At 39.5% G+C, this 27,968-nt stretch overlaps 1 protein-coding gene across 9 annotated transcripts in view; it reads right to left on the bottom strand.

The window, feature by feature from the left end:
- The window catches only part of CFAP61 (cilia and flagella associated protein 61), a 355,256-nt gene that overhangs the window by 144,102 nt on the left and 183,186 nt on the right, over positions 1–27,968 (bottom strand). For all 9 annotated transcript variants that reach the window (XR_013157060.1, XM_077114804.1, XM_077114796.1 and 6 more), the window contains 2 exons: positions 26,198–26,366; positions 16,273–16,447 (listed from right to left, as the gene is read on the bottom strand). Coding sequence is in view for 8 of the 9 variants with exons in the window: in XM_077114804.1 (XP_076970919.1) it covers positions 16,273–16,447; positions 26,198–26,366 (344 nt within the window). In the remaining variant the exon portion in view is untranslated. The remainder of the gene's footprint in view (positions 1–16,272; positions 16,448–26,197; positions 26,367–27,968) is intronic.

Consider the following 27,968-nt stretch of genomic DNA (forward strand, 5'->3'; position numbering starts at 1 on the left):
ATTTTTGCTTCCTGTCCTTGAAACCTTAAGCTCTGCTGGTCTAAAGGTCTTAGTTCCAAAAGGAGCAGTGCTCCTTCAGGAGACACAACAATGATTTTATTGAACTGGAAATTAAGACTGCCACCTGGTCACTTAGGCTTCCCATGCCACCAAATCAACAGGCATGAAAGGGGATTACTATTTTGTCTGGGATGTTTGATCCTGACTATCAAGGGGAACTAGGACTGCAACTACACAGTGGAGGTAAAGAAGAGTTTTCCTGGAATACAGGAGATCCTCTAGGGCATCTCTTAGTACTACCATGCCTTATGATTAAAGTCAATGGAAAAAGCAACAATCCAATCCAGGCAGGGCTACCAATGGCACAGAAATTTCAGGAATGAAGGTCTGTGTCACCCCATCGGGCAAAGCTGAAACCATGGCCAGCTGAAGTGTAGTAGAAGATAATGATAAATATGAACTAAGACCACCTGACCAGTTACAGAAATGAGGACTGTGATTGTATAAATATTTCCTCCCCATTTTGTTATGAGAATATTTGCATTTGAACATAAGTAAATATCTCATTCTCCTCTTATCATATGACATAAGTTGTATTGTTCATGTTATAGTATTTAAGTCATGGGATATATGAAGATTAAGAGTGAATGTTACCTAAGGACTTGCTTGCAGCCTATTCTGGAGGGATATATTGCGTTTCCAGTTGTAAGCAGGACAGCTGAGTATTGTTAGGTGAAACATATGTATATTATTGTGTTCTATTTTGAAATTAAGCATGTTTCAAGGTGATGTGTATAGCTGCCAAGCTGACAAGGGATGGACTTTGATGGTTAGGTTCTGGTGTCAACTTGGCCAAATGATTATGCCCAGTTGTCTGGTCAGGCAAGCACTGATCTGACTATTGCTGCAAGGATATTTTGTAGCTGGTTGATAAACTGGAAGGCTGGTGTACTGAATCATCAGTCAGTTGATTGCATCTGTGGCTGATTACATCTGCAATGAACTAAGGCATGTCTTCCACAAATGAGGTGATTCAATCAGTTGAAGGCTTTTAAGAGAGAAGAGAGACTCTTTCACTGCTTCTTCAGTGAGCAGGCCTCTCCTCTGGAGTTTGTCAGACCCTTCATCAGAGTCGCCAGCTTCACAGCCTGCCCTACGGATTTTGGGCTCTTCCATTCCCATGGTTGCATGAGACACCTTTATAAATCTCATATTTACAGATCTATCCTGTTGGTTCTGTTTCTAAAAAGAGCCCTGACTAACACACTCACCCAGAGAAAACTAGTAGACATAGATTTTGATTGTTGATATTGGAACAAATGAACCTAGGTCTAAAAATATGATTGCTTATATTTATCGGAGTCAGGTTATTATGCTGGTTGGACTGAAACTAGTGCTTTTGAACCACCACAGCCTACCTAGTACTTGTGACTGGGTCTTAGCAGATGGTACAGCCTCCTTTGGGGGAGACCCCAGTAGGCATGTGGTTAGGGCATTCTTTCTGGAAATTCCCAGCATCTGCCGTGGTCTACAATCCTAAGCTTATTTGGAAGATGGTGCCTTTGGACTCTGCGCTCCATGCTCGACCTTTCCACCATGATGTCCCTAGAGCCTGGCCCCATGCCTGGTCTACAGTAGTTGTACCATAAGGATTTACTGACTGGATGCACAAATGAACATCTGAAGTTCATCACCTTGCTGACTTTCAGCCTTCTTCCTTGCTAACTGGGCCATACTTTTGTGCCCTCGAAATATTTATCACAGAATAACCTCACTGTCGCCAGATTTTGTACTGCATACTGCTACTTGGTATTCACTATTAAGTTGGCACTACAGAAAATATCCAACCAAGAAATGGGCAGTATACCTGAGATTTGTAAAATAGAAATATGTCCCCTTAACAATGTTGAACCTAGTGACTAGGTTTCCAGTCCAGGTCACAAAATCCTACCTAATCCCAAATGTAGATAAAATTGTGTGCATCTATACTATGACATATAAAATAATACTCCTGCCATACAGATAGTGTTTAAACCCAGGGAAACAAGAAATAGCATCATTAATGTGCTTTTTAAGGCAAGCAGATGTTGAGTAAGAAGAAGAACATGTTTGTGGAGATGCTGGTGGGACTTCTGGGAGTTTTTAGGGTTTGAGAATTGTTCTTTATTAATGTAAATTTGACTCCAGATCATATGACTTTTTTATTTCTTATATGGCAGCTAGCAGTTGTATAAATATTTGGCTGCAATGGTTAAGTCAGCTTTTCCTAAATCTAGGATGGAAGATGGGGAAGAAAATAGAGAAAGGAAATGCGGTGGGCAGAGAGAGAGAGAACAGAGTCAGAGAAAGCCTTGGAGAAAGAGATTTTCTCCTATTGCTTGGTAAGAGAAGGGAGTAAGAGTGTAAAGGGAGGTAAAAGAAAGTGGCTGACTGGGGTGGGATTAACTGAACAGTAAGTGAATAATCAATGTTGGAAGGAGGAATACTATGACATGCAAGAGTGTGTATAGAGGTGGTGGTGCTGTTGATGCAGCCAAGCCCAGAGACTGACGAGCTAAGTGACTGATGCAGCCAAGCCCACTGCCTGGGTGAGGCAAGCCCCAGGTCACAACAACAGCCCCAGGTCACAACATATGACCCATGTCATATGTTAATTAATAGCATGCTTTTAATAAGCCAACAAAATTCATTTAGTGAAAAATGAATTTTGATATATTGTCATAACTTAGATCCTTTATAACTCATGGGGTCTGTGTTGGTTTGAAATTGTTATGTACCCCAAAAAAGCCATGTTTTCTTTCTTAACCCAATCCTGTGGGGCCAGATCTATTGTTTAAGGTGGAAATCTTTTATTAGATTGTTTTCATGGAGACTGATGCATCCAGTTGTAGGTGGGACCTTTTGATTGGATTATTTTCAATGGAGAAGTGGCGTGCCTGATTGTGCCCATTGTGCCCATTCAAGGTTTGTCCTTGATTAGTTTACTAAAGTCCTTTAAAAGGGGGAAAGCTTCTGGAGAAACCTCAGATGCAGATGCTTGGAGAACAGCTGCTTCAGAACTGACAGAGACATGGACATTTGGAGATGCTTGGGGTGCCAATATAGAGATCAGACACCTAGACATGGGCAGAACCAGCAGACATCGCCATGTGCCTTCTTATGAGAAGCTAACCAAGTCAGAACTCAGAGTTGTGTCTTGGAGGAGCTAGTGAAGGTCCACAGATGCTTAGAGAGGAAACTAGTGACATCAGAAGCTGGAAGCAAGGAACCAGGACAAGGACCAGCAGACATCAGCTATGTGACTTCCCGTGTGACAAACATCAACCTTCCTCGAATCAAGGTATCTTTCTTTGGATGCCTTAATTTAGAAATTTTTATGGCCTTAAAACTGTAAACATGTAACTTAATAAATTCTCCTTTTAAAAGTCTTTCTATTTCTGGTATATTGCATTCCAGCAGCATATAACAAACCAAAACAGTGTCCTTGCAAATATTTAGAAGTCAGTAACACAACACAGGGGCACCTTTGCATAATCGAGATATAGCACAATTTCTTTTGAAGTTTCTATACATATATGGAAGAAATAGAGTGGGAAAGCTGAGGATTTTCGGTGACTAAGTTTTGTGCTAAAAGATCCGGTCATTGTCTTTTTCCAGCTTGGCTTATTTAACCAATTTATTTAATTACCACCATTCTTTTGCACTTCATCTAACAGGTGACAGAGGTAAAATGGACAGCTCTACTTTGAAATGGCAAATGATAACTGATGATTAGAATGCTCTGGTTGATTTTCAATAAAGAATAATGAGATATAACCACAGTGGTTTTCATAGGAGACCAATCTTTATTGGTCCTTTTTGGAACTGAACCATTGGTAAGGTTATAGATATGAAAGGGGAAGCAGTATTTAAAGAGGCAGCCATTTAAAATAAGGCAACTCAGGGTGCACAGGTGGTTCAGTGGTGGAATGCTCACCTTCCACGTGGGAGACCCATGTTCAATTCCAGGACCACGCACTGTTCCCCTCCGCCCCCCACCCACCAAAATTAATAAAATAAGGCAGCTGTGTGAAAGTGTATAACATTGAAGTTGGCAAGAAGGAGCACTAAATCATTTTCTCACTTCTAAATTGCAGCAGCCTTTGAAAAACTGTGCAAGGTTGCTCCCAAGAGGGAAGAGGAGGCTTCAGTGTGGACAGCCAAGTGGAGAAGAAAGAGAGGCAATGATTCAAATCAGATCCCCAGGGAACTATCAATTCCACACCTCAGGTTGAAAAAGCATTAAGATTTTGCCATTTTAAATCTTGGCATAAACAGAAGGGCAATCATTGTTTTTTGATACATATTCATTGAAGGTGTAAATGAATATACTACCAGCTTTGATTGTGAATACCAAAACAAGGCACTCACACTATAAAACGTCAACTATAACGCAGAAATTCCTACATTTATATATATAGGGATGGGGGGAAGAAGTATGTAAGAGCCTCAAGAATTGGAAAACTCACCAACATTTAAATGTAAAATGACTTTATAGAAATGAAATGCTAAGGCGATCTCCTTATTAAGTTCAAACAATAAAATATAGGACTTCCAGTTGACCAAGATGGTGACATAGGATACTCCAGGGCTCCATTCCCCCATAGAACTGTTGAACCAACTAACAAAAACTAGTAGCACCTTCTTTCTCAGAGCTCCAGGAAGCAGTTCAAGGGTTGCTGTTACAGGGTGAGTGCCAAATCAAGAAAACACAACTTAAAAACAGTAGGAGAAGCTGGTGGTATCCTTGCTGGCCCCTTCTTGGCTGAGGGTGGAGCCAGCTTGTGCTCTCATTGTGGGTCCCTGGCCCTGTTCCAGAGGGAGCAGAGGAACCTTATGTGCATACTGAGGCTTCTGTACATAGGTGCCAATCTGCTCGGTAGCAGCCTAAAGGACTGAATAAACACATTAATCTCTGGCTGACTTCCCAAAACTTTCCCCATAGGCAGAAGTAGCTGGGTGGACAGTTAAGAGCAGTTTAAGAAACAATCAAATCAAAATAGCATGGGGCAAAGGATTATCAGATTCAAGACATACAATAGATCGTTCAGAAGTGGGAGAAAAGACTATTTCAAAGGGACTAGAGGGGCTATTTAGATCTCTTTAGCAGAGGAATCCTAAGCCATGAGCACATGCTCAGGACAGGATCATACTCAGAAGGAGAGAGAGGATCCTGCACATTTGCCTCAGGCTAATCTTCTGGCAGAAGGGCTAAACTCTGAAGGAGAGGACCAGCTAATACGGTGCCAATTTGCAAAGACTGTGAAAGGTGTTTTGGTTTGTTTTTGCTCTTATTTTGCACTGGACTATTTGTTTTCGTTAGAAAATATTATGAAACATTATACCAATGAATCAGATTACTTAGATGAGATGGGGAAATTCTCAGAAACACGCAAACTACCAAAAGTGACTCAAAAAGAAATAGATCTCAACAGGTCAATAGCAAGTAAAGAAATTGAATTAGTATTCAGAACTCTCTCCCGAAGGGAAAGCTCAGGACCCAATGGCTTCAGTGGTAAATTCTACCAAATGTTCAAAGAAGAATGAACACCAATCCTATTCAAATTTTTCAAAAAACAGAAGAGTCAAGACATTTCTCAATTCATTCCATGAGGTCAGCATCACCCTAATACCAAAACCAAACAAAGAAATCACAAGGAAACAAAATTACAGACCAATATGCCTCATGACTATAGATGCAAAATCCTCAACAAAATACTAGCAAACTGAACCAGGTATGCAAGGTGGTTCAACATAAGAATATCAATTAATGTAACATACCACTTTAATAGGATAAAGGAAAAAAAGCCCATATGGTCATCTCAGTTGATGCAGAAAAGGTATTTGACAAAGTCCAGCACTCCTTTTTGATAAAACATGTAGAAAATTAGGAATAGAAGGAAGCTTCCTCAACATGATAAAGGGCATATATGAAAAACCCACTGCTAACTTCGTACTCAGTGGTGAAAGACTGAAAATTTTCACTCTAATATCAAGAACAAGACAAGGATGCCCACTGTCACCATTGTTATTCAGCCTTGTACCTGAAGTTCTAGCCAGAGCAAGTAGGCAAGAAAAAGAAATAAAAGGTATCCAAATTGGATACCCTATTTGTAGGTGATATCCCTATTTGTAGGTGACATGATATATACAGTAAATCCTGAAAAATCTACAACAGAACTACTGGAGATAATAAACAAATTCAACAAAGTGGTAGGGTACAATTCAGCAAAGTGGTAGGGAACAAGATCAACACCACAACAATCAGTGGTGTTTCTATACACTAGTAATGGTCAATCTGAAGAGGAAATAAAGGAAACAATTCCATTTATAATAGCAACTAAAGGAATCAAATATTAGGAATAAATTTAACCAAGGTTGTAAAGGACTTATATATGGAAAACTATAACCATTTGCACTGGTTTGAAAGGGCTTATGTACCCTAGAAAAGTCATGTTCTAATCCTAATCTAATCCTGTGGAAGCAAACGTTTCTCTTAACCCTTATCTAGCACTGCATGGTGAAAGCTTGATTAGATTATCTCCATGGAGATGTGACTTGATCAATTGTGGGTATTAAACTTGATTAGATGGAGATGTGATTCCAACCATTCAGGTGGGTCTTGATTAGTTTACTGGAATCACCATGTGCCTTTCCAGATGAGAGAGAAACCCTGAACATGTTCTCCTTGTGCCTTTCCACTTGAGAGAGAAACCCTGAACATCATCAGCCTTCTTGAACCAAGGTATCTTTCCCTGGATGCCTTAGATTGAACATTTCTATAGACTTGTTTTAATTTGGACAACTTCACAGCCTTAGAACTGTAAATTTATAATTTATTAAATTCCCCTTTTTAAAAGCTGTTCCATTTCTGGTATATTGCATTCTGGCAGCTAGCAAACTAGAATAGGCCCTGAATAGCCAAAACCATCTTGAAAAAGAAGAAAGTTAGAGGACTCAAACTTTCAGATTTGAAAACTTACTACAAAGCTACAATAATCAAAACAGCATGTTACTGTTCTAAGGACAGACATACAGGTGGATGGAATTGAATTGACAGTCCAGAAATAAACCCTCACATCTATGGCCAACTTATTCTCATATTTTTGTACTTGAACATTTTATTAGGAATATATAAGCCAAGTAGTCATTTATAAAACAAGCATAGTAAACCTTAAAACCATGAATTTAACTATATTACACTGATTACAATGGTGTATCTTTCACTGTATCAGTTTTAATCTTGTATTCTTTGTTTTTTGCAACAATATTATAACAGGGTTTTTACTAGGGTGGTAATGGAAAGGAAATGCTGAAATCAATGTGCAAAAGGAACAATAGTATTCAATAGATTAGTGGAGAATTGTACACATGGTACATTTAAATTTCAATGTTTTTTCGGAAACAGAGTATGCTGAAAGCTTCAGAGAATTTAAGCTGTGGTCTGTGAAACTGAATCTTGGTATATATATGTTTAAAAGAATAATATTGACAGATAATCTACTTGAAGTATATATTTAGTAAGCCAAACTAAATTATTTTTGTTTATTGTTTTAAAGATCAGGCTGTGGCTGCTAATGTCACATGTTTTAAACAGATTACTTTAAGATATAAAATACAATGTTTTCTATTAAAATTGAACAATCTCTTTAAATTGCTATACTATCATACCTAAGCTTTCCAGTAATGTTTTAAACAAATACATATTGTAGATCAGTACAAAAACAATAAAAATAGAAATATTTCATATTTAACCATATCTACAACAAAGTAAGCTAAACACACTTAGTCCCTTTTGTTTATTTTTATGGCCAATTGATTTTTGACAAAGGTGTCAAGTCAACTCAATGAGAAAAGAATAATCTCTTCAACAAATGGTTTTGGTAAAACTAGATACCATATACAGAAGAATGAAGGCGTACCCTTACTTCATATTATATACAAAAATTAATTCAAAATGGATCAAATATCTAAAGATAAGAACAAAAACTATAAAACTTTTAGCTAAAACATGGGGAAACATCTTCAAGATTTGTGTTAGGCAACAGTTTCTTATACTTTACACCAAAAGCAAGTAGAATAAAAGAAAAAATAGTTAAATGGGACTCTTCAAAGTGAAAAACTTTTGCGTATCAAAGGAATCTATCAAGAAAGTAAAAAGTCAACATACAGAATGGGAGAAACTATTTGGAAACCCTATATCTGATAAGGGTGTAAAATCCAGAATATATGAAGAACTCCTACAATTCAACAACAAGAAAACTAATCAATTAAAAAAATGGGCCAAATACTTAAATAGATATTCCTCCAAAGAAGATATACAAGTGGCCAAAAAGCACATGAAAAGATGTTCAAAGCCTGAATTCATCCTCAGGGAAATGCAAATAAAAACCACAATAAGATACCACCTCACACCCACTAGAACGGCTACTATAAAAAAAAAAACAAACAGAAAATAACGACTATTGGAGACCATATGAAGAAATATAAACTCTCATACATTTTGTTGATGGGAGTGTAAACTTGTGCTTCCATTGTGGAAAACATTAGCAATTCCGAAGAAAGGTAAGCATATAATTACCATATGACTCAGCAATTCCATTTCTAGGTATATACCCAAATGAATTGAAAGCAGGAACTCAAACAGATAATTTGCACATGGGTATTCACAGTGACATTATTGCCCAAAGGTAGAAGGAGTCCAAGTATCCACCAACAGATGAAAGGAGAAACAAGATGTGGTGTATACACAGCATGGAATATTCAGCCAAAAAGGAATGAAGTTATGATACATGCAGCAACATGGATGAACCTTGAAAACACCATGTTGAGTGAAATAAGCCTGACACAAAAGGAAAAATGTTGTATGATCTCATTTATATGAAATAATTACTATATACAAATTCATAAAGTCAGAAGCTGGAATGCAGGTTACCAGAAGACTGACTGGTGGGGCATGGGAAGTAGGAAGTTAATGCCTAACGAATACAGAATTTGTTTGTGGTGATGGAAAAGTTTTGGTAACTGATGGTAGTGAAGGTGGCGTGATATTGTGAATGTAATCATGTTGTGAATGTAATTAACACCACTGGATAATACATTTGAAAGCGGATAAATGGGAAATTTTAGATTACATATATGTTGCCAGAATAAAAATAAAAAACAAAATCCCATAGAACTGTACAACACAAAGAGTGAACCCTTATGTGAACTATGGGCTATAATTAACATTATAATTGTATTGTTTCATCAATTGCCACAAAGGTACTACACTAGATATAGCATTAATATCTTTGTGGGAGGGCATGGTTTTTCTGTAAACCTACAAGTGCTCTGATAAAAAAAAAGGAAATAAAACATTTCCTCTTAATATTTTAAATACTTAAAAATCGTAGATTTACCCCAAAGAATAATAGAACAATCTTTCAAAAATTAACTTTAGTAAATGCTAAAAAATAAATTTTATTCTGTTGAACTGAATACTCTGACACCATTTCATCACCATATGCAATGCTGTAAAAATGAAAGATCCTCCAAGAAGAAAAAAACTGTGACGTGAAAAATAGAAAAGAGAAATATTTCATGATCTGATGGTCTGGCCATGCAATCATATTAAGACAATAAGCAATAAATTTGGAAATTATGAGCACAGATATTAATACAAATTTTACTTGTAGTCATTATATTTTAAGGCCAGAGAAAAGAAGAATCATATACTACTTTTTATAGGTTAGGTATTTTTAATGATTTCTACATATATTTACTTATTCCATTGTATTTTAATGAAGAATTATGCTTTCTTTTTCCACTTCAAAAAATACATCCAGGGTGGCCACCCTGGTTCAGCAGGCAGAGTTCTTGCCTGCCATGCGAGACTGGGTTCGATTCCTGGTGCCTGCCCAAGTGAAAAAAAAAAAAAAAATCCAGTGGCTACCTATCATTCCTCATAATTGGTCCATAAAGTAGGTTTTATTACTTTCTCCAGAAAACCATGCACAGAGAGATTAAGTAACAAGCTGAAGGTCACACAGCGAGTTGGTGATTCAAGCAGAACTCAGACACTGTGAGTCTGGTTTCAGAACCAGTGCTTATGCCACAACACCACACTTGCAGATGGATATGTAACATGCACCTTAAAAAAGTACACTAGTTGGCATTTTATCTGGATAAATATATTTGGCAAATAATCCGATAATGAAAGAAGTTTAAATAGGATCACTGAATATTAATAAATTATGAAATAAACATTCACTTTAAAAACATATTATGTCTGCAAGTAGGTAAGAAATTGCTTTTTATTTTTTAAAAGCAAAGCAGTCAGCCTGACCTGTCTCATTTTGTTCTGCCAAATTAAAAGGGCAGAATTGATTAGATATAACACAACAAAGGCTTTATTCTGTGATTCATGCACTGGAATTTTAATGTTATACTTTTCCTACAAACATGCTTTTAATAAGGTAGTAAACTGTATTTAGCTAAAGATGAAAACAACTGATCCATTTCAGGCCATTAAGGCAGTTTTATCATTACTTTTTTTTTGGTACTTTATTTCCATCCCACCTTTTCATTTTCATGGAAAGTACAGAGGTAATAACATATGAATTTCAATTAGTTTCAATTAACGCCATAAACGGTGATAATGTATTAGGTTGCTAAGTTCCATCAGAAAGCCCCAGCAGAACCCTCCAGGTTTTGTTTGCAGCTGAAAGCAGCATTTGAGCCTGTGGCGTCAGCTATTCTCCGTGCCACCAGGGTGGTTCTAATAGTTCAAGTAATTTACACTCTAGAGCCCAGAGAATGAAATACTTCCTTCAGACCCACTCACTCCCTCACAGAACCGTTTACTCCCGTGGGGCAGGAGAAGATATGCGAACACAGCAATTGTGGTGGCCTCCCACTTTGGGGCGGTGTCTGTGTGTATTTCTGATGGGTAGAAATTCACAGACAATTGCCTCCTAGTAACCCTGCTGCTGCCCACAATCCACCTGTCTTTCTAGAACAAACCCTGGACGTCCTCAGGGAACAAGCCCCTCCCTACCTAACCCTGTACTTCAGGAAATTTAGCCCTCCCCCAGGCTCCAGGCCTGGCCCAGGGGCGCTGCAATTTCCAGGATTCTGGGTGAGGTTCAGGGGTGGACACGCTACCCAGCTGGAGCCAGGGAGACAGAAGGAACACCAAGACTTTTCCTCAGACTCTTGGGAGAGCAGCAGTGTCCTCAACTATATTTCCACCTTGCCAGAACTACTGAGAAAGGAGGGAAATTAGCACTGAGGGAGCAAAAGGCAAGTAAGTATGAAAAAAGTCCACATTCCTTCTGGTGTTATTAAGGTAACATAAAGAGAAAGCAAGGACTGGGAGGCCCAGCGCCAGTAACAGACAGCTCCATTGGAGTTTTCAAGGAGCAAGAAAGCAATTCTTCTTGTTTTCCATGCCTTGCTTGACTCCTAGCTCCTGCTTCAAATTCAATAATTACCTAGCAGTGGCTATTGCCAAAATAGCAGTGGAATGCACTGAAGGGACAAGTGTGCCCATTTCCTGCAATGAGCAGTCACCTGCACCAGGGCCAGCCCCAGCTCCATCTGATTATTGGGATCTTCTCACCCATTTTTACAAGGTCTTTGTCTCTCTGCCAGAAGAGTTTACCTTCCTAAAGTGAGGTGTTGCATACATCATTTCCTGCCACTCAGTCTCCTTCACTGCTTCCCCATGCCCTAAAAAGTGGCTTTGGCTTGGCACTTAGAGTCCTCCTCAGCGTCTCTCTCACCTAAGCCTCACAAACTGTCTGCCCAGCAGAAGTTGTTGGCCCCTTGCCCACTGGACAATTCAAACTCCCCCTGCCTCTGTCCTTTTGCTCTCCTGCCCTTCTTTATGGTTGAGCACAAATCTTCCTCTTTTGGAGAAGCCTTCTCCAACCCTCATAGCCTACTGGCTTCTCATGAAGCTCCAGTGTCTCTGTATGACTCACTGGCCCTTGGCGTATCTGATGCCCCATCTTTTTGTGCAGAAAGCAGGACAGAAGGGGCTAAGGCTTGCACTCTGGGGGGCCTTCAAATGTAGCATAGCACCTTGCATGAAGCAGTAGCAACAGTGATGCTGAAAACAGCCAATGTCTACAGGACACATTCTCCTGAGTATGGCACGTGTGCTGGTTTGAAAGGATGTATGTACCCTAGAAAAGCCATGTTTTAATCCTAATCCCATTTTGTAAAGGCAGCCATTTCTTATGTGATTTAATCAAGAATGGTTGTTAAACTGGATTAGATGGAGGCGTGTCTTCACCCATTTGGGTGGGTCTTGATTAGTTTCTGGAGTCCTATAAAAAAGGAAACATTTTGGAGAAAGAGAGAGATTCAGAGAGAGCAGAGCAGAACAACATAGCCATGAGAAGCAGAGTCCACCAGCCAATGACGTTTGGAGATGAAGAAGGAACATGCCTCCCGGGGAGCTTCTTGAAACAGGAAGCCAGGAGAAGAAGCTAGCAGATGATGCCATGCTCAATGTGCCCTTCCAGATGAGAGAGAAACCCTGACCGTGCTCATCATGTGCCTTTCCAGATGAGAGAGAAACTCTGTGTTCGCCTCCTTGAACCAAGGTATCTTTCCCTGGATGCCTTTGATTGGACATTTCTATAGACTTGCTTTAATTGGGACATTTGCTCGGCCTTCAAATTATAAACTAGCAATGTATTAAATTCCCCTTTTTAAAAGCCATTCTGTTTCTGGTATATTGCATTCTGGAAGCTAGCAAACTAGAATAGCATGTCATATCTCATTTGCTCCTCAGAGCAATGCATATGAGGAGGATATTCTCCAGACTCTGAGACCCGGAGGGGTTGAGAAACTTGCTTGAGAGAATGGCAGGCCCTTAGAGTCCTCTTCTCTGGGTCATCTGACTTTAGAACCTGAAGTATGCCATTATCCGGGATGAACACCTTGGCTCATCCAATTTGGCCAGCATGTTATCACTCTTGTTAAAGGCAAAGTACTTTTAAAGAATACTATCAATTTCATCCAAGGGTCCTCCAGTCTTCATCACAGTTGGTCATCAATTTCCAGGTTAAGTCGAATGCGTAATATTTTGATAGAACTCACCATAGTAGGGGATGAGGGGGGTGGGGGAAGGAGAGTGACATTCTGAATTGTATTCATTTACACTCACAGAACCCTTCATTGAGCATTTGCTATATACCAAGCACTGCACTGGGCACAAATAACTGAGAAAAATCAAAGCCATGTTATCAAAGAAATGGCCCGGAGCTTCTGCAAACTATGATGTTCTGGATGTCTCAGAAACAATGCTGTAATGACTATTTCCTTTCCAAAATGCAGTTGTGGAAAGCCCATCAGGTTTCCCACAGTGTTAAAAGGGCCTGGAAAGCAAAGTGATGAAACATGAGTTTACACCCAAGTCTCAGTTAGGAGACAGAGAGCATGAAGGCGACCCAGTGATTTGGCATGGATGTATATTTCAATGAGGACTGCCCTCCTTTAGCACTAAACGCGCTGTAGCTTGCCAGAGAAGCCCACGGTATATCTGGGAGGCACCAGCTTGAAGCCATCTTTTCTAGTTGGCTGCCCTGGCAGGTTCCACTCTGTGCTGAGTTTCCCTGGAAGCCCCCATAGGTGTAATTCTGCCTGTCCTTGTTTCTTGTCCCCTGGATGTGGGTGGGCTTTCTGCCACTTCAAGAGGTGATGATCCTAAGCCCTGTTTGTTCTGGGATTTGGAGTGTCATCAGTGATGCTGCATTGTGGGGGTGGAGGGCTTGGGAGGGAGGGGAGGATAGAAGATTGAAGAAAAGGATCAGAAAAAAGGGGAAAGAATAGAATCTGCACAAGACTAATCAAATTCATATCTGATTATAACTCTAATTATGGAAAGGCTACAAAGAGAAAGGGTTTCCTTAAGACAGGAGACTAATATTTTTCCTCCTAACTTTTCTTTCAAGAAACATCATTTGAAAAGGGCCATTACATGGAGTTAAATTAACCTGGTGGGGTTGGGTTTCTCCCAGGTCTTCTGGAGCCCTGCTACCAGAAGTCTAAGCATTGGGAGCATTTCAGAGGTGCCTGGGGAGTCTGGGGAGTCACTAAACACTGGACCTTGGTAAAATACCCTACATTGAAAACAAGAAATTAATTTCTATATACTTCTTATCCTGGCTGTTCAGTGGACAAAAGCAAGCACCCAGAGGAGCTTGTATGTGATGACTTTCAGGAGCTTCTCCTAAATCTTGCAGAAGTACTTCCCTTAAATGGGCATCAGAACATTATCATCTTTGACAACTAGTCAAGTCAGTAAGATGGTGCTGAAGTGCTTGCCCCACTTGAAAATGAAGAGGATAAAAGAGAAGGCACCTGAAGGAGACCACGTAGTGTTTCTTGCTTTGGAATTTCTAAATTTACCACCATCAACATTCACCCTTAAGAACTCGGATGGCCCCTTTCTTGGTTAACGTGCTTGTCAGTCCAAAAACCCAAAGCAGCCAACAGATAAAAGTTAAGACATTGCACTCTAACAGGATTTGCTATAGTCCTAAGATTCGGTGCTTCTGTATGGAACGTTTGGCTTTCATGTTTTCAGTGAGCTTCAGCTACATGTTGAAGTTTACTCTTCAAGAGCTAAAAATGATTTGCCACAAATTCCATGGATTAAAGCAGAGTTCTGCAAGCTATAGCTCATTGCCTAATTTTTGTAAATAAAGTTTTATTGGAACAGAGCCATACCCATTTATTTGTGTATTGTCTATGACTACTTTCTTGCTACAATGGCAGAGTTGAGTTGTTAGGACAAGGACTGTCCAGTTTGCAAAATCAAAAACATTTACTAAGTGGCCCTCTACAGAAAACGGTTTGCTGAGCCCTGGATTAGAGAATTCTTTAATCTGTGTAGGTCCTGGAGCAATGATTAAAGAAAGACTAAAATGGTAAAATAGGTTTAAACATATATAGATGTAAAACTGAAAATAATGACAAGTTCTAATGCAAATACAAAAACATGTTATAATGAATTTTAAAAGTAGATTCCTTATGTATGTCTATATATCTCATCTCTGTCCTAAGGTTCCAGGCCCAGTTGGTTTTATAGGTGATTCATGTCAAACCTTCAGGTTATACAAAGTATTTCAGACCCTGAAAAAATATAGAAATCTTCTGGAAATTCTTTATGAGGATGCTGTACCCTTGATTCCAAACATCTGACAAATAAAGCATAAAAAAGAAAACTAGAGGCTAATCTCATTTTAAGAATTTAGACACAAATATTCTATAAACTATTAGCAAATCTAGTCCAGCAATATATCAAATGGAATTTGATATCTATAATTGACTTATAATGTAGTAAATTAGTAACTTTTAATGTATTAAATTCAGTAACTTGACAAAAAAAAGTTACCTAATACCTAAAAATCAGAAGAAACTATTAGTAATTATCTTTACTTTTACACACTGAATCAAAGGTCTAGGTTGGAATCCCAGCCTGCCAAAAGGTAGTTGTGAATGTGGCCAAGTCAGTGACCTTCCCTAAGCTTTAGGTAAAACAGAGGGGTTGCCTTAAATTATCTGAAGAACCTGACTTCTGGGTTTTAATGAAAGACAAGTATGTAACCAGGCTCTATTCTGGTTGTTTTAATTTTCAAACAATTTCAATGAAATATAAGCAATAGAGAGGAAGTTACTTGGGAAAACACTTTTGAGTGGCAGAACCATTTGGATAAATGTTTTACTTTGTCATTTTGACTGAAGAAATGGCATGCAACTCAAATTGTCCGTTTGTGGGGGAGACTGTACAGGCTTCACTGAGAAAGAGAACAATGGATTGTGAAAAGATGAAAAGAGCATTGCTGATGTAGACCTTTCTGTTTTTCCTAGGTCTTTTCAGCTTCACAAATAAAGAGACATATTTTCCATATAATTGCTAGATATGCTTGCTTATTAAATTATTCTTTAATTAGTTAATGATTTTAGCCATGCTTTGCTCTTTGGATATTCATTTTGTGTAATAAAATAATTATAGATAATTAAGCTATCTCAAGCCTTTTTCTTGCCCCCAGCAAACATGCTGGGTATCCAAAAATGACAACAAGTTGTAAATTAATCTGGAAAACAAAGCATGACAGATGAATGATTTGGTTGGAATTAATTAGGCACTAATTATATACAAGAACTAGATGAAGAATGAGACTCATTATAAAAATACAACTCTATTTGGAAGACACACAGTAGCAACATGCTTACCTTCAGTAGTGATGGAGTTGTTTTTTATCCAATTCAGTGCCTTAAAGCAATCTTCTTCATCGTTGAGAGTGAAATGATTGCAAGGAACTTTTCCAGTGTATTGCTGGCTACTGTTGTCTGGAATCTCTCTGTTTGTCAGGTGTTTTGTAATATCGGCCCCTGTAGGGCATGGAACCTGAGTGTTATAGAGAAATGCTTATTTCAAACAATAGGTAAGGTGCTGACAGTTTTTTTCTGTTTGTTTAAAACGTAAAATGTAAACATAGCAATGTCCAGTCAAGCACTCTCTTTTTCTGTCTCCTGTAAACAGTCAGGTTTTATTGAGGGAAAAATCCAATAGACGAATGACCACTTAGAGATTTCACAGAAAGAGTTGCTCTAGTTATCTAATGCCACTTAACAAGATGTCCCAAACTCAGCAGTGTAAACCCACCATTTATTGTGCTCACAGATTCAACAGGTCAATGATTCAAACAGGGCAAGGCAGGGAACAATTTATCACTGTTACACAATCTCTGGGGCCTCAGTTGGGAAGGTCCAAAGGCTAGGGGTGACTTCATGTGTGGGAGCTGGAATCACTCATGCGCCTCACATTTCATTCTGGCCACAGCCTGGGATGGCAGCTGAACATGCCCATGTGGCCTCTCCATTGGCTTGGGCTTCCTCCCAACGAAATGCACTGATAGGGAGGACCAGTGTAGAGAGCAACATGGGCTATTTCAGCCTGGCTTTTGAAGTCAAGTCTATTTACTGACGCCATCATAAAACCCTGCCCAGGGTCAAGAGAAGAAGATGCAGACTCCTCTTATATGCAGGAGTGGCAAGGCTCCAGAAGAGCACAGGGAGGCTTTATTTATTGTGGTCATTCTTGGTAAAAAAACAGTCTGCTGTAGAAGCAATCATATCAGAGGTTGAAATTCAAGTAAAATTCAAGGATCAAGGCAGAAAGAAAAATAAGGGAACGTGAAATTTAAGAGATCAAGGCAGAAAGGAAGTTAGTGGGCCACTATTTACTTGTGAAACAGAATTATTCTTCACTTTGTCAGAGATATATGCTCTCTCCCTCTCCCTCTTTCTTCTTCTCTTTCTCTCTCTCTCTCATTTAAATACAGTCTGCCCAATCTAACTCCTGTTCTTTCACCTTTGACACAGACATGGATGAAAACAGAAACACATCTCTGTGATAAGGAAAATAAGTGAACACACAACAATGAGCAGTGATTGACATTTGTGCTCAGTGTCCATGATAGTGCGGAACAGGTCCTGTCCAAAGAGGACAGCCATCACTCAGCTCCTTCCAGATGGTACCATGGTGGAGTCTGGGTTCAATGTAACCAGATCTTCTGATTTCTGAGATACCCGGATATGTATGTGGATTCCTATTTATTATTATTATTATTATTTTGATACAAATTGAAATCAAACACACACACCACTGTGAAGGCCAAATAAAATGAGTTTCCTAGTAGGTCAGCACTTCACGCCGCCTGTTAAGGATTCCATGGGGGTTAAAAAGACAGGGTCCAGGGATGCATGGTTTAAATGTAACATAAGCCTTCTGTTGGAAGACATACATCACTGCTTGACAAATACATGATATAAAACCTAAGGGCTATGAGGGAAGAATAAGTCTACAGCACTCACTTACAATGAAGCCTGATATAGGAGCAAGGGAAGTTCTTACCTCCCGTGACTGAGGCTTGCCTAAAACCCAACAGACATTCAAGAAATTTTCTGTTATATCTTTCCCCAATAGAAACTGTAAAGCCTTGGTTCATTGCCGTGATTTATTTAATTTACTTTCAAATTGGGTGACACACACACAAAAAGAGAGAGACCAGGGACAGATTTTAAAGCTGAATGTCCTCTCTCCTAGAGGCTGTAGTAAAATTATATTTTGTAAAAAGGAACAACTCAATGACTAGTGGTCATTTACTGCGAGTAAAATTGCAGAGGCAAAATTTTCTTATTAGTAGTGTTATTCATTCAGCAATATCACACAAAAATTTTGATATTATTATAATCACTATTATTGTAAAGCAGGCCACTGATGGCGCCAGTGAATGTTCTAAAGTGCACAATATTGAATGCTGTACGTTGGAGTTTTGAAATCACACTGGAACTATGAGTGTTGTAGCATAAAAGAAAACAAAAATTTGGTAACCTTATACCAGTTCATTTAGTCATGCAGCAATGAATCAGGAAAAATCTTTAACAGAAAATGTCAGGGCTAAAGAAAAAAGTGATTGCTGTTCAATTTATAAAACTTTCAATGAGTAATTGTTTCAAATAGTAGGAGTTCAGATGAAGCAAAAGAAGAGTAAGGTACAAATTGAAAGGGATCTCATTACAATTCTGAGATGCACCGGCATTCTGATAACCCACAGAATTCTCAGACACACTGATGTGCATGAAGATGCTTTTGCACTCTTCTAAACTATAAGAAGTTAGACAGATTGAAGAAAACATAATGAGATCATGTATTTTTCATACTCATATAATGGCATGTTCACAAAATAGGTGTCACTTAAGGTAGGATTTAAAAACTCCAGGCCAATTAATCTGTCCTCAAAGAATTTAGTAGAACTCAACAAATTAAGGATTTAGGGGTAAAAATTGACATTATATCATCAAAGAAAGGGAAGGAATAACTTTAATGCGAGGGCATGGGTATATTTACAGAAGATGTGCCATCAGTACTGCCTCACCAAACTAGAGTGCCCTGCCACTAACCTATCATGCGAGAGCAGCAGACCACTTTGCAACCAGAGAACAAGGGCTCATACAGAACCTGCATCAGAAGCTGGAGGGAGCCCCTTGCTACCCCCGTTCCACTCACCAAGTGAATTACAAACCTCATGTAGCAGGGACTACTGGCTGCCTAGACAATATCTTGCCTCCCTTTATTAGCAACAGACCCCTGGGAAATACACATGATTGAAAAACACATTTCCCAAATACTGACTTGAGAGCTGGCCAATTCATGAGATTTTGTAGGTTTGTCTAAATCCCAGACTGATGTGAACAGTGAATAAAGAAGTATTTGCAAAGTTCCCTTGGGGAAATGGGGAGAAAGGGGGAAAATTCGGCTTCACCATTTGGAGAATTCCTGATACTCTCGCAAGCATGGGGACAACCAAATCAATAGGCTGAGCACTCAGTCTTGGGGTTTGCCTATGAAACTTATTCCTGCAAAGGACAAGCTAAGCCTACTAAAAATTAGGCCGAAGAGTCACTCCCAGAGAAACTCTTTTCTGGCTCAGATGTGGCCTCTCTCTCTAAGCCAACTCAGTATGTGAACTCACTGCCTTCCCCCCTACATAGGACATGACTTCCAGGGGTGTAAATCTCCCTGGCAACTTAGGACAGAAAGCCTGGGATAAGCCAGAACCTGGCATCAAGAGATTGAGAAAGCCTACTTGACCAAAAGGGGGAAGAGAAATGAGACAAAATAAAGTTTCAGTGGCTGAGAGATTTCAAACAGAGCCGAGAGGTTATCCTCGAAGGTTATTCTTATGCACTATATAGATACCCCTTTTTAGTTTATGGTATATTGGAGTGGCTAGAGGGAAGTACCTGAAACTGTTGAGCAGTGTCTCAGTATGAACATTTACAGTGTGATTGTGTGATTGTGAAAACCTTGTGTCTGATGCTCCTTTTATCTACCTTATCGACAGGCGAGTAAAACATATGGATTGAAAATAAATAAATAATAGGGGGAACAAATGTTAAAATAAATTTAGTAGATTGAAATGCTAGTGATTAATGAAAGGGAGGAGTAAGGAGTATGGTATGTATGAATCTTTTTTCTGTTTTCTTTTTATTTCTTTTTCTGAATTGATGCAAATGTTCTAAGTGATCTGATGATGAATATACAACTATGTGATGATATTGTGAGTTACTGATTATATATCAAGAATAGAATGATCATATGATAAGAATGTTTGTGTTTGTATGTTGTTATGTTGAATAAAAAATAATATATATTTGTATGTTAAATTTTTACAGTAAAAATATTAAAATAAAAAAAGAGCATATAATAAAAAAAAAGAAGAGTTGGCCAATAAATATTAACAGGCTTTCTTGGGTGGAACAACCTGAAAATGAGCTTGCCCTAATTCTTGCTCTTTCCTGCTTCTTATGCATGAGATGGCTGGAGCCCTAGCAGCCATTTTAGGATGCTGAGAATGGAAACTGAATATTAAAGATAGAAGACTAGAAGACAGAAGGGGACTATTCATTCTTCAGAACACCAGACCTGAATTGTTTTCATTTTTTAATGAAAGAAATAAATTTCTTTTTTTTCACTGTTGATCCTAGCTATAAATATTAAGTTCTATAATCTGTGTCATAAGGCACTTAAAAGCCATCAAAATCCATACATCAAACCACACCTGGGAAAGAGGAAGGAGGAAGAGGGGGGAAAGAAAACAGGGAGAGAAAGAAAGAGAAAGTCAGAGGGAAAGACAGAGATGACAGAGAGAGTGGAGAGTTCGTGCTCTGGAGTCAGACTGCCTGGGGTCAAGTACTGTCACTTCGGACCTGCGTGACCTTGCACAAATTATACAAGCTTCTCTGAGCCTTGGTTCTCTCATCTATAAAATGGGGACGACAATGGCTTCTACCTCAGAGGCTGCTGGAAGGATTCCTTCGGTTAATACACAATTGGCACAAGGCAAACATTCCTGATACATCAGGGGCTCTTAAGGCGGTGATGGGGGCCCTGTGACAGCATGTGTGTCTCCTGGGGCAACTGAGTCCCTTTTGGAGGAGACTTTAAGATTAGTAGGAAATTGTTTTTCAGGACAAACAAGCATTGCCTGCAAATGGCTTCTACTTGGTTAGGCCTCTGGGGGCCAGGTGCAAGTCTAATTTATTTTCCATATGAAAACCTTTCAAGTGTTTGAGGACAGCCCTTCTTTCCACCCTGAGTCTAGGCTTAACTTCAAGAATTAATTTTATTTATTTTTATTGTGAAAAATAACATATATAAAAAAAAGCAATAAATTTCAAAGCATACCACAGTAATTAGTTATAGAACAGATTTCAGAGTTTGGTTTAGGTTACAGTTCCACAATTTTAGGTTTATCCTTCTAGCTGCTCCAAGACACTGGAGACTAAAACAAATATCAATATAATGATTCATCAGTCTTACTCATTTGTTAAATCCTATCTTCTCTGTTATAACTCCACTTCTCCTTTCTTCTTTCTCCCAATCTTTAGGGGTGTTTGGGCTATGCCCATTCTAATTTTCTCATGTTGGAAAGCGCTTATTGATAATATGGGATAAGGGGATGGAACCCATTATAACTTTTTCATGTTGGAAGGGTTAGGGGAATGGACCTAGCTGATGTTCTGGAGAGGCTGGCCCCTCTGGGTTTTAGGACTTATCTAGCCTAGGAATCCGTCTGGAGGTTGTAGATTTCTGGAAAGTAATCGCAACGCATGGAAACTTTGTAGAATCTCAGATAAAGCCCTAAGTGTTCTTTAGGGTTAACAGGAATGGTTTTGGTTGGGGGTTGGCAAACCATTATAAACAGCATTATCTAGGTGAAGCTTGCATAAGAGTAGTCTCCAGAGTAGCCTCTTGACTCTATTTGAACTCTTTCAGCCATTGATACTTTATTTGTTGCAAATCTTCTCCCCTTTTTAGTCAGGAAGGCAATGCTGATCCCATGGTGCCAGGGCCAGGCTCATCTCTGGGAGTCATATCCCACGTTGGCAGGGAAACTTCATCCCTGGATGTCATGCCCCACGTAGTGGGGACACTAATGATTGTACTTGCAGAGATGGGCTTAGAGAGAGCCTGCATCTGAGCAACAAGAGGTCCTTTGGAAGTAACTCTTAGGCATAACTTTAGGTAGGTTTAGCTTTTCTGCTATATACATAAGCTTCACAAGAGCAAGCCTCAAAATCAAGGGATTGGCCTATTAACTTGGGAGTCCCTAATGTTTTAGACAGTATTGAGAGAGTATCACGGGGTTCCCCGGTGGTAAAGTTTTCCCTCTCAAGGGACTTTGCCAATATTTTTTAACTCTCTGCTCAACATACTCTGGGATGTTTCCGGGATTACATTAAGCTATACAGAATTATAAGCCTTCATTTCCATTATGGGCTCCATGTGTTTGGGTTGTTTAAATGATCTATCCAGACAGATTGAGTTAGATTATGCGCTGCAGAAAATTTAGGTTTTGGACCAAATAAAGCTCTCTTCCTTTGGTCTCATAGAGCAGTGAAGTTCTAAAATGCAGACAATGTCCTCCTTACCCCCATATTCTGATTTACATTAGTCCTGACCAGATTGGTTTCATTATCTCTAATTGAAGCCTAATCTCTTTTTCAATTTTTTAACAGTTGTTATATGTGGCAACACTAACTTTCAGACCTGCAGAACTACTCTGAGTCTTGCCAGCTGTCCTTTTAGATTATTATAAAGTTCACATTTTCTTTTTGTCTCACTTAGTGTACACATTAAAGTAAATAATGTGGAAGATAATTTTCCTAAGTCCTTGCATAAAAAAAGAATGGCTTTCTATTCTTTTCAAACATGAGATACTTGGATGGGCATATAATTACTAGATCATCACATTTTCTTCAGAATTTCATGTGGTTCATTTTCTTTTGCCATTTAACATTAGAGAGGAAAACATTGATGCCTGCCTTAATTTTTTTTTTTTTGAGGGGGGGTGGTATTCTGTTATTTTTCTTTTCAAATTTGCTCCTCCTGTCCCTATCCCCCATCCCCCCACCCCTGTCATTCATGGAAGATATTTTGACTTCTTAGGTGGCAGCTCAGAGTTCCAGGAGTGGTTGTTTACTCCAGTGAGGAAGTTGCTATGTGGCCTTTTCGACACAGCCTTGGAAACCACACCATGTGACTTCCCATGTCCTCTATTGGTCAAGGCAGCATGAGCTGGCCTGGACTGGAAGGGAAGAGATGCAGACCCCATCTCCCAAAGGGAAGAAGTATAATACATTAGCAGATATAGCTTAAAAGGCCACTTTTCTTTGACCTCATGCTGTTATCTTTTCCCTTTAATCATCCTTGGACAAACTGAGGTCTTGTCACAGTGGTGTCAGAGGGCACGGGGTGCCTTTCTCAGTTCTGTTAGTAGGAAGCACACTGATGCAAACAGCCCTTTCTCCCAACGAAGACCACATCATCTCGCTCTCCATATCAAGCTGACCATGAACTAAAGTCCCCCAATCTTTCTCTTGCTCATTTGAATGTATATGCCTCACAAGTTGGCAGTAGTTACCACTCTTTGGAGAGTCCATGCACCAGTCTTCTTACAAACCCATTTGACTTTAGTTGACACATTTTAACTCTCCTTTTTGAGCTAACTTACACCAAGGCCTGGGGCAGGCATCTCTCTGTTTCTCCATGAGTTGTGGGGAAGGGCTCAGTGAGCTTAGTTGTTAGCTCTCTCTCTGTGGTTTTTCAGAGCTGGTGTGTGCTCAGCAATAAAAATAATTTAAAAAATGATAGGTGGGGTGGGGAAGGGAATTAGGGGACACTTGGAGTTAACAGCTAAATCTTCAAGTCTCAAAATGGACAGTTCATAGATAACATCTGAGGTTCACAGATGAAAGGAAAAACTTCTAGAAACACATTATTTGGAGTTACGGGGGTAACCATTGAAAGAACCAAGAACAGAAAGGCTTCAAATGGTTGCGTCAGCAAGAGGGTTTGGGAATAGAGAAGGTTGGGGGAGAGAACAGTACTTCTCATGCTCACCCTGCAATGTAACTTCATGTTTTACCTTGAGCTACATTTTCTGATAAAAAAAATTAACTGACAAGATACACATTTGGACATCAGAAATATTGCAAAATATTTTAGAGTGATGCATGCCATTTAGAAAGTCTGATTAGAGGTTAAGTTTTATACTCATATTTTATAACAGGCTGTCTTTTTACATTGGGTCCAAGCTTTATTTTTTTCATCATTTTAATTATTTTTTTAAATCACAGAATTGGGACAAAACTATGAGATAGTTGCGGAGAAAGAAATAGGGAAAGAAAGAAGAACCAGAAGGCCCTCCCAACCCTCTACCCAGTGAAACAGCTGGCTTTTCTATATCACTTTACGTACCTTTAATTTTTATGTCCTTCTGAAAAAATTAAATTGGAACTCTTTTTACCACTTATTCATTTCATTTTTCATGTTTTTAAAAGGGCAAGAGCTTAATGTGCCACAGAATAAAGCTGCAGAGGCAGGTGGACACACATGGGCTGATGCTCAAGTCTCTGGACCCTTGGCTGGGCCTTCCACCCATATTTTCCAACGTATACAGTTCCAGGCAGCAGCTGGAACTCAAGGGGCAGGTGGGGGCAAGATATGCTGAAGGGGGGCATGCTATTTTCCATGGGTTTAATGTTGGCAAAAGTAAGAGAAATATTTAGACAACAAAATGAAGATATTCTTCCAGTTTATTCTATTTAACAAAAAATATCCTTTCCAACCTTTTGAAAATTGGATGCCACTCTCTCTTGTTCTCTCAAAGTTAACTAGTATTTTAAGATAGGTCATTCAGAATTTGAAATTCTGAGCACCTAGAGAATAGTGACAGTGTGGTTTCAGAATCGCAGCATTTCAGAATTAGAAGGCCCTCGAGACTGAATCAAACCTGGCTACTCCTGGTATGGTCCACCTGGGAGCATGTTAGACCCTCCCCAACCGGCTGCAGCTAAACCTGCATTTAGCAAGATGCTGAGGGGATCGCCATGTGCATCATAGTAGGAGAAGTACTGCTCTAAGCTAAAGATGAGGTACTTGAATAAAAAACATCCAAATCAGTGGTTCTCTGCCGTGGATTAGAATTATCTGGAAGCTTTCTCTTGTTTTTAAATAATGATAACTGTATTCCACCCCCAGAGTAATTAAAACAGAACCTCTAGGGCCTGGACCTAGGAATGGCAGATTTAAAAATTTTTAAGTTCGCCCCAGGTGAACTTAAGGTGCAGCCAAGTCTGAAGACACCAATTAGGCAATGTGCAAAGGTGCACAACAGACCTGTTTTTCTCCTCCCATGTACTACCTTTCCCTGGCTTTGCAATGCAAAGAAAGTCTGCACACACATTCCCAAATAAAATCTACTACCACTCACAAGATGGTCTAACTATGATTTAGATAACTAAGATAGTACCAGATAAAACATATCAGTACCCAGGGAGGAGGGGAAGGCGATAATCATCACCACTTTCAGGATCAAAACCACGTGGAGGCCTAGCCAGGCTCCTTGGCAAAAACACAGTTGAAGGACCCGTCTCCTTCACTGAGGAGATACCCTATTTTTGTGGAACACATGAAACGCTAACGTGGATCATAACATGGGAATATTAAAATTTGCTGTCCTAAGGTATCTAACAGCTTCAGCTGTCTCCAGCAATACTTTATTCAGATATGGCTTGAGAATTTAATCAAGGTGGAAAGTGTAGGCACTAGATCATCAACCAATCAGATTTCCTAGCTTTATAATAGAGACAAAATAAAATAAGGTTGACAGAAGGTATGGATATTGAAATACTCTTGTGCGAGCCCATTGCCATGGCCAAATGTTAGCCCCTTGAGGTATAAATTAATTTACCCTGAATGCACCCCTGGTTGTATCTGGATTCTGCTCTGGTGGACAATCAGTGTGAGACATTGGGACAACAGCTTTAAGAATGACATTTCTCCAACTTGCTGTGATTTTTACCCTCGGGCAGAATGTTTTTCCTGGAACAGGTTTCTGGGAGGGTTTTTGGATGTAGTCTGGTCATGTGCATGAGCCCTGAAGATGGCTTTTATGAATATAGAATGGCAGATGTCTGGGCAAGAAGGGATATTCTTTACCCAGGGAGTGAGTGCCCTAGTAAACACGTTAATCATTAATCACGGAGGCAATCAAACATGCACTGTGCCCCGGGTGCCTGACCTTACCTGATACTGCTGCCCAGTACAGAGGATGAGGTGGTCATACAGCACAATCTCTTCCTTGGAAACTATCACTTGCTTGGCAGCTCGGTCTATGCCCGTCATCCTACCAACCACAATGTTAACCCAGGAGCAAAGCGACATCAGTGCATAATCTTTATCATTAAAACAGTGGCTGCAGAGAAAGAAGATCCATAAGTGACATTTGAGCAGCTGACACTGGGCATTAATTAGACATCTGGTGAGCTGGCCCAAGTCCCCCAGCGGGCTGAGTCCGTGTTCTTGCTGTGAGTTTACCAGGACCGATACTGAGAGATTTTTCATTATGAAGCACTTAGTCACAAATTGACATCATCCCATGGAAGTTAAATTAGTCTGCCTGGCTTAGGTCAATCCAGAAGAGAGAAGGGGTGTGTGTGTGTGTGTGTGTGTGTGTGTGTGTGTGTGTGTGTGTGTGTGTGTGTGTGTGTGTGTGTGTGTGTGTGTGTGTGTGTGTGTATGCACATATGCATGTATGTGTAGTCATTAATATATATTCCCTCTACCACTTCTATTTCATGGTGGTTGTAAATTTTCTTTGGCTGTTGAATTGTCATATTGACTATGGACTCAAAAGGAGTGAGGAACAAAGAAGTTACACTGTTGAGGGTTCTCACAGGCAGGAGTCAAAGTTCTGGGATATCAAGAATCCTTTCTGTTTGCTAATATTTCCCAGTAAATGACATATTCTTATAATCCATGTGTGGATTCATGCCAAAACAACATAACACATTTTATTTTGAGAAGATATCTGTTAGGGAATTACATATGCAGTGAATATGATCACTGGAGACTTTTGGGATTCACTCCGCATGCAAAGGTGACTTATGGGGGAACTGGCACTTCTATGACCTACAGGTTCAGGGCACATTTACTGCTATGGCTTTGGAGCCCTGATGGCCACATGGGTTTTCACTTTCAGGGTTTTGTCTGCAGTATGAGCCCTCTGCCATGACATGAGACGAGTAGGTTTCTTGTAGCTTTGGGTTTATTTAAAGAGTTTTATGAGGGGTTTATTTAAAGAGTTTTATGAGGGTTGCTTCTAGAATTTTTTGAAAGATTTGGTTTCATGTAAATGACCTTCTAGTGATCCTGTGCTGAAGACTGAGAGTGTGAACTGACAGAGCAATAGGTGTTCCCTCTAAATGTGGGCTGCACGATCCTCGTGACCGAGAACTGCGCCCTGGTCTGTGGCTCTGCTCTGGGGCCGATAAGACTGGTCACCACCTCCCCTTTCTGCACTTGTCTCTTCCCCTCTAAAAATGGGGTCATTTGCCTTCCCAACATGTCTCGATCATTGTGAGGAACGAACATGAGAATGTAGGAGATGCTGCTTTGTCAAGTGGGATGCATACACAAAAGGTATGATTCTAAATAATAATGATGATACATAATCCCGTTTACTCTCCTTGGAGGCAAACAGAGCTCTGAAGTGGTAATAGGAGAACATTTTTTCTTTTTGATCCACACATGGGTCTGCTCTTGCCACACAAAGAGAATTCTGGTAATGGATGTGCATTAGACCCAGTCACAGGGCCTGTGAAAAAGAATGGCACTCTGGGCTTTGCATCTCTCCATGAAACAATACTTAAAAACAGGAACATTTCTTCTTACTAAGAAAGGAAAATCAGGGGGCTGGCTTGCCGCAGGGAAATAATAGATGCTGAGATGAGATTCCCTTTTGAAAACCATTTTGATGGTTTCACAGGAAAACTGAAACTTTGTTGATTCTGTATGT

This window comes from Tamandua tetradactyla, chromosome 1 (genome assembly GCF_023851605.1).
Source record: "Tamandua tetradactyla isolate mTamTet1 chromosome 1, mTamTet1.pri, whole genome shotgun sequence".
In the NCBI taxonomy this organism is placed as follows: domain Eukaryota; kingdom Metazoa; phylum Chordata; class Mammalia; order Pilosa; family Myrmecophagidae; genus Tamandua; species Tamandua tetradactyla.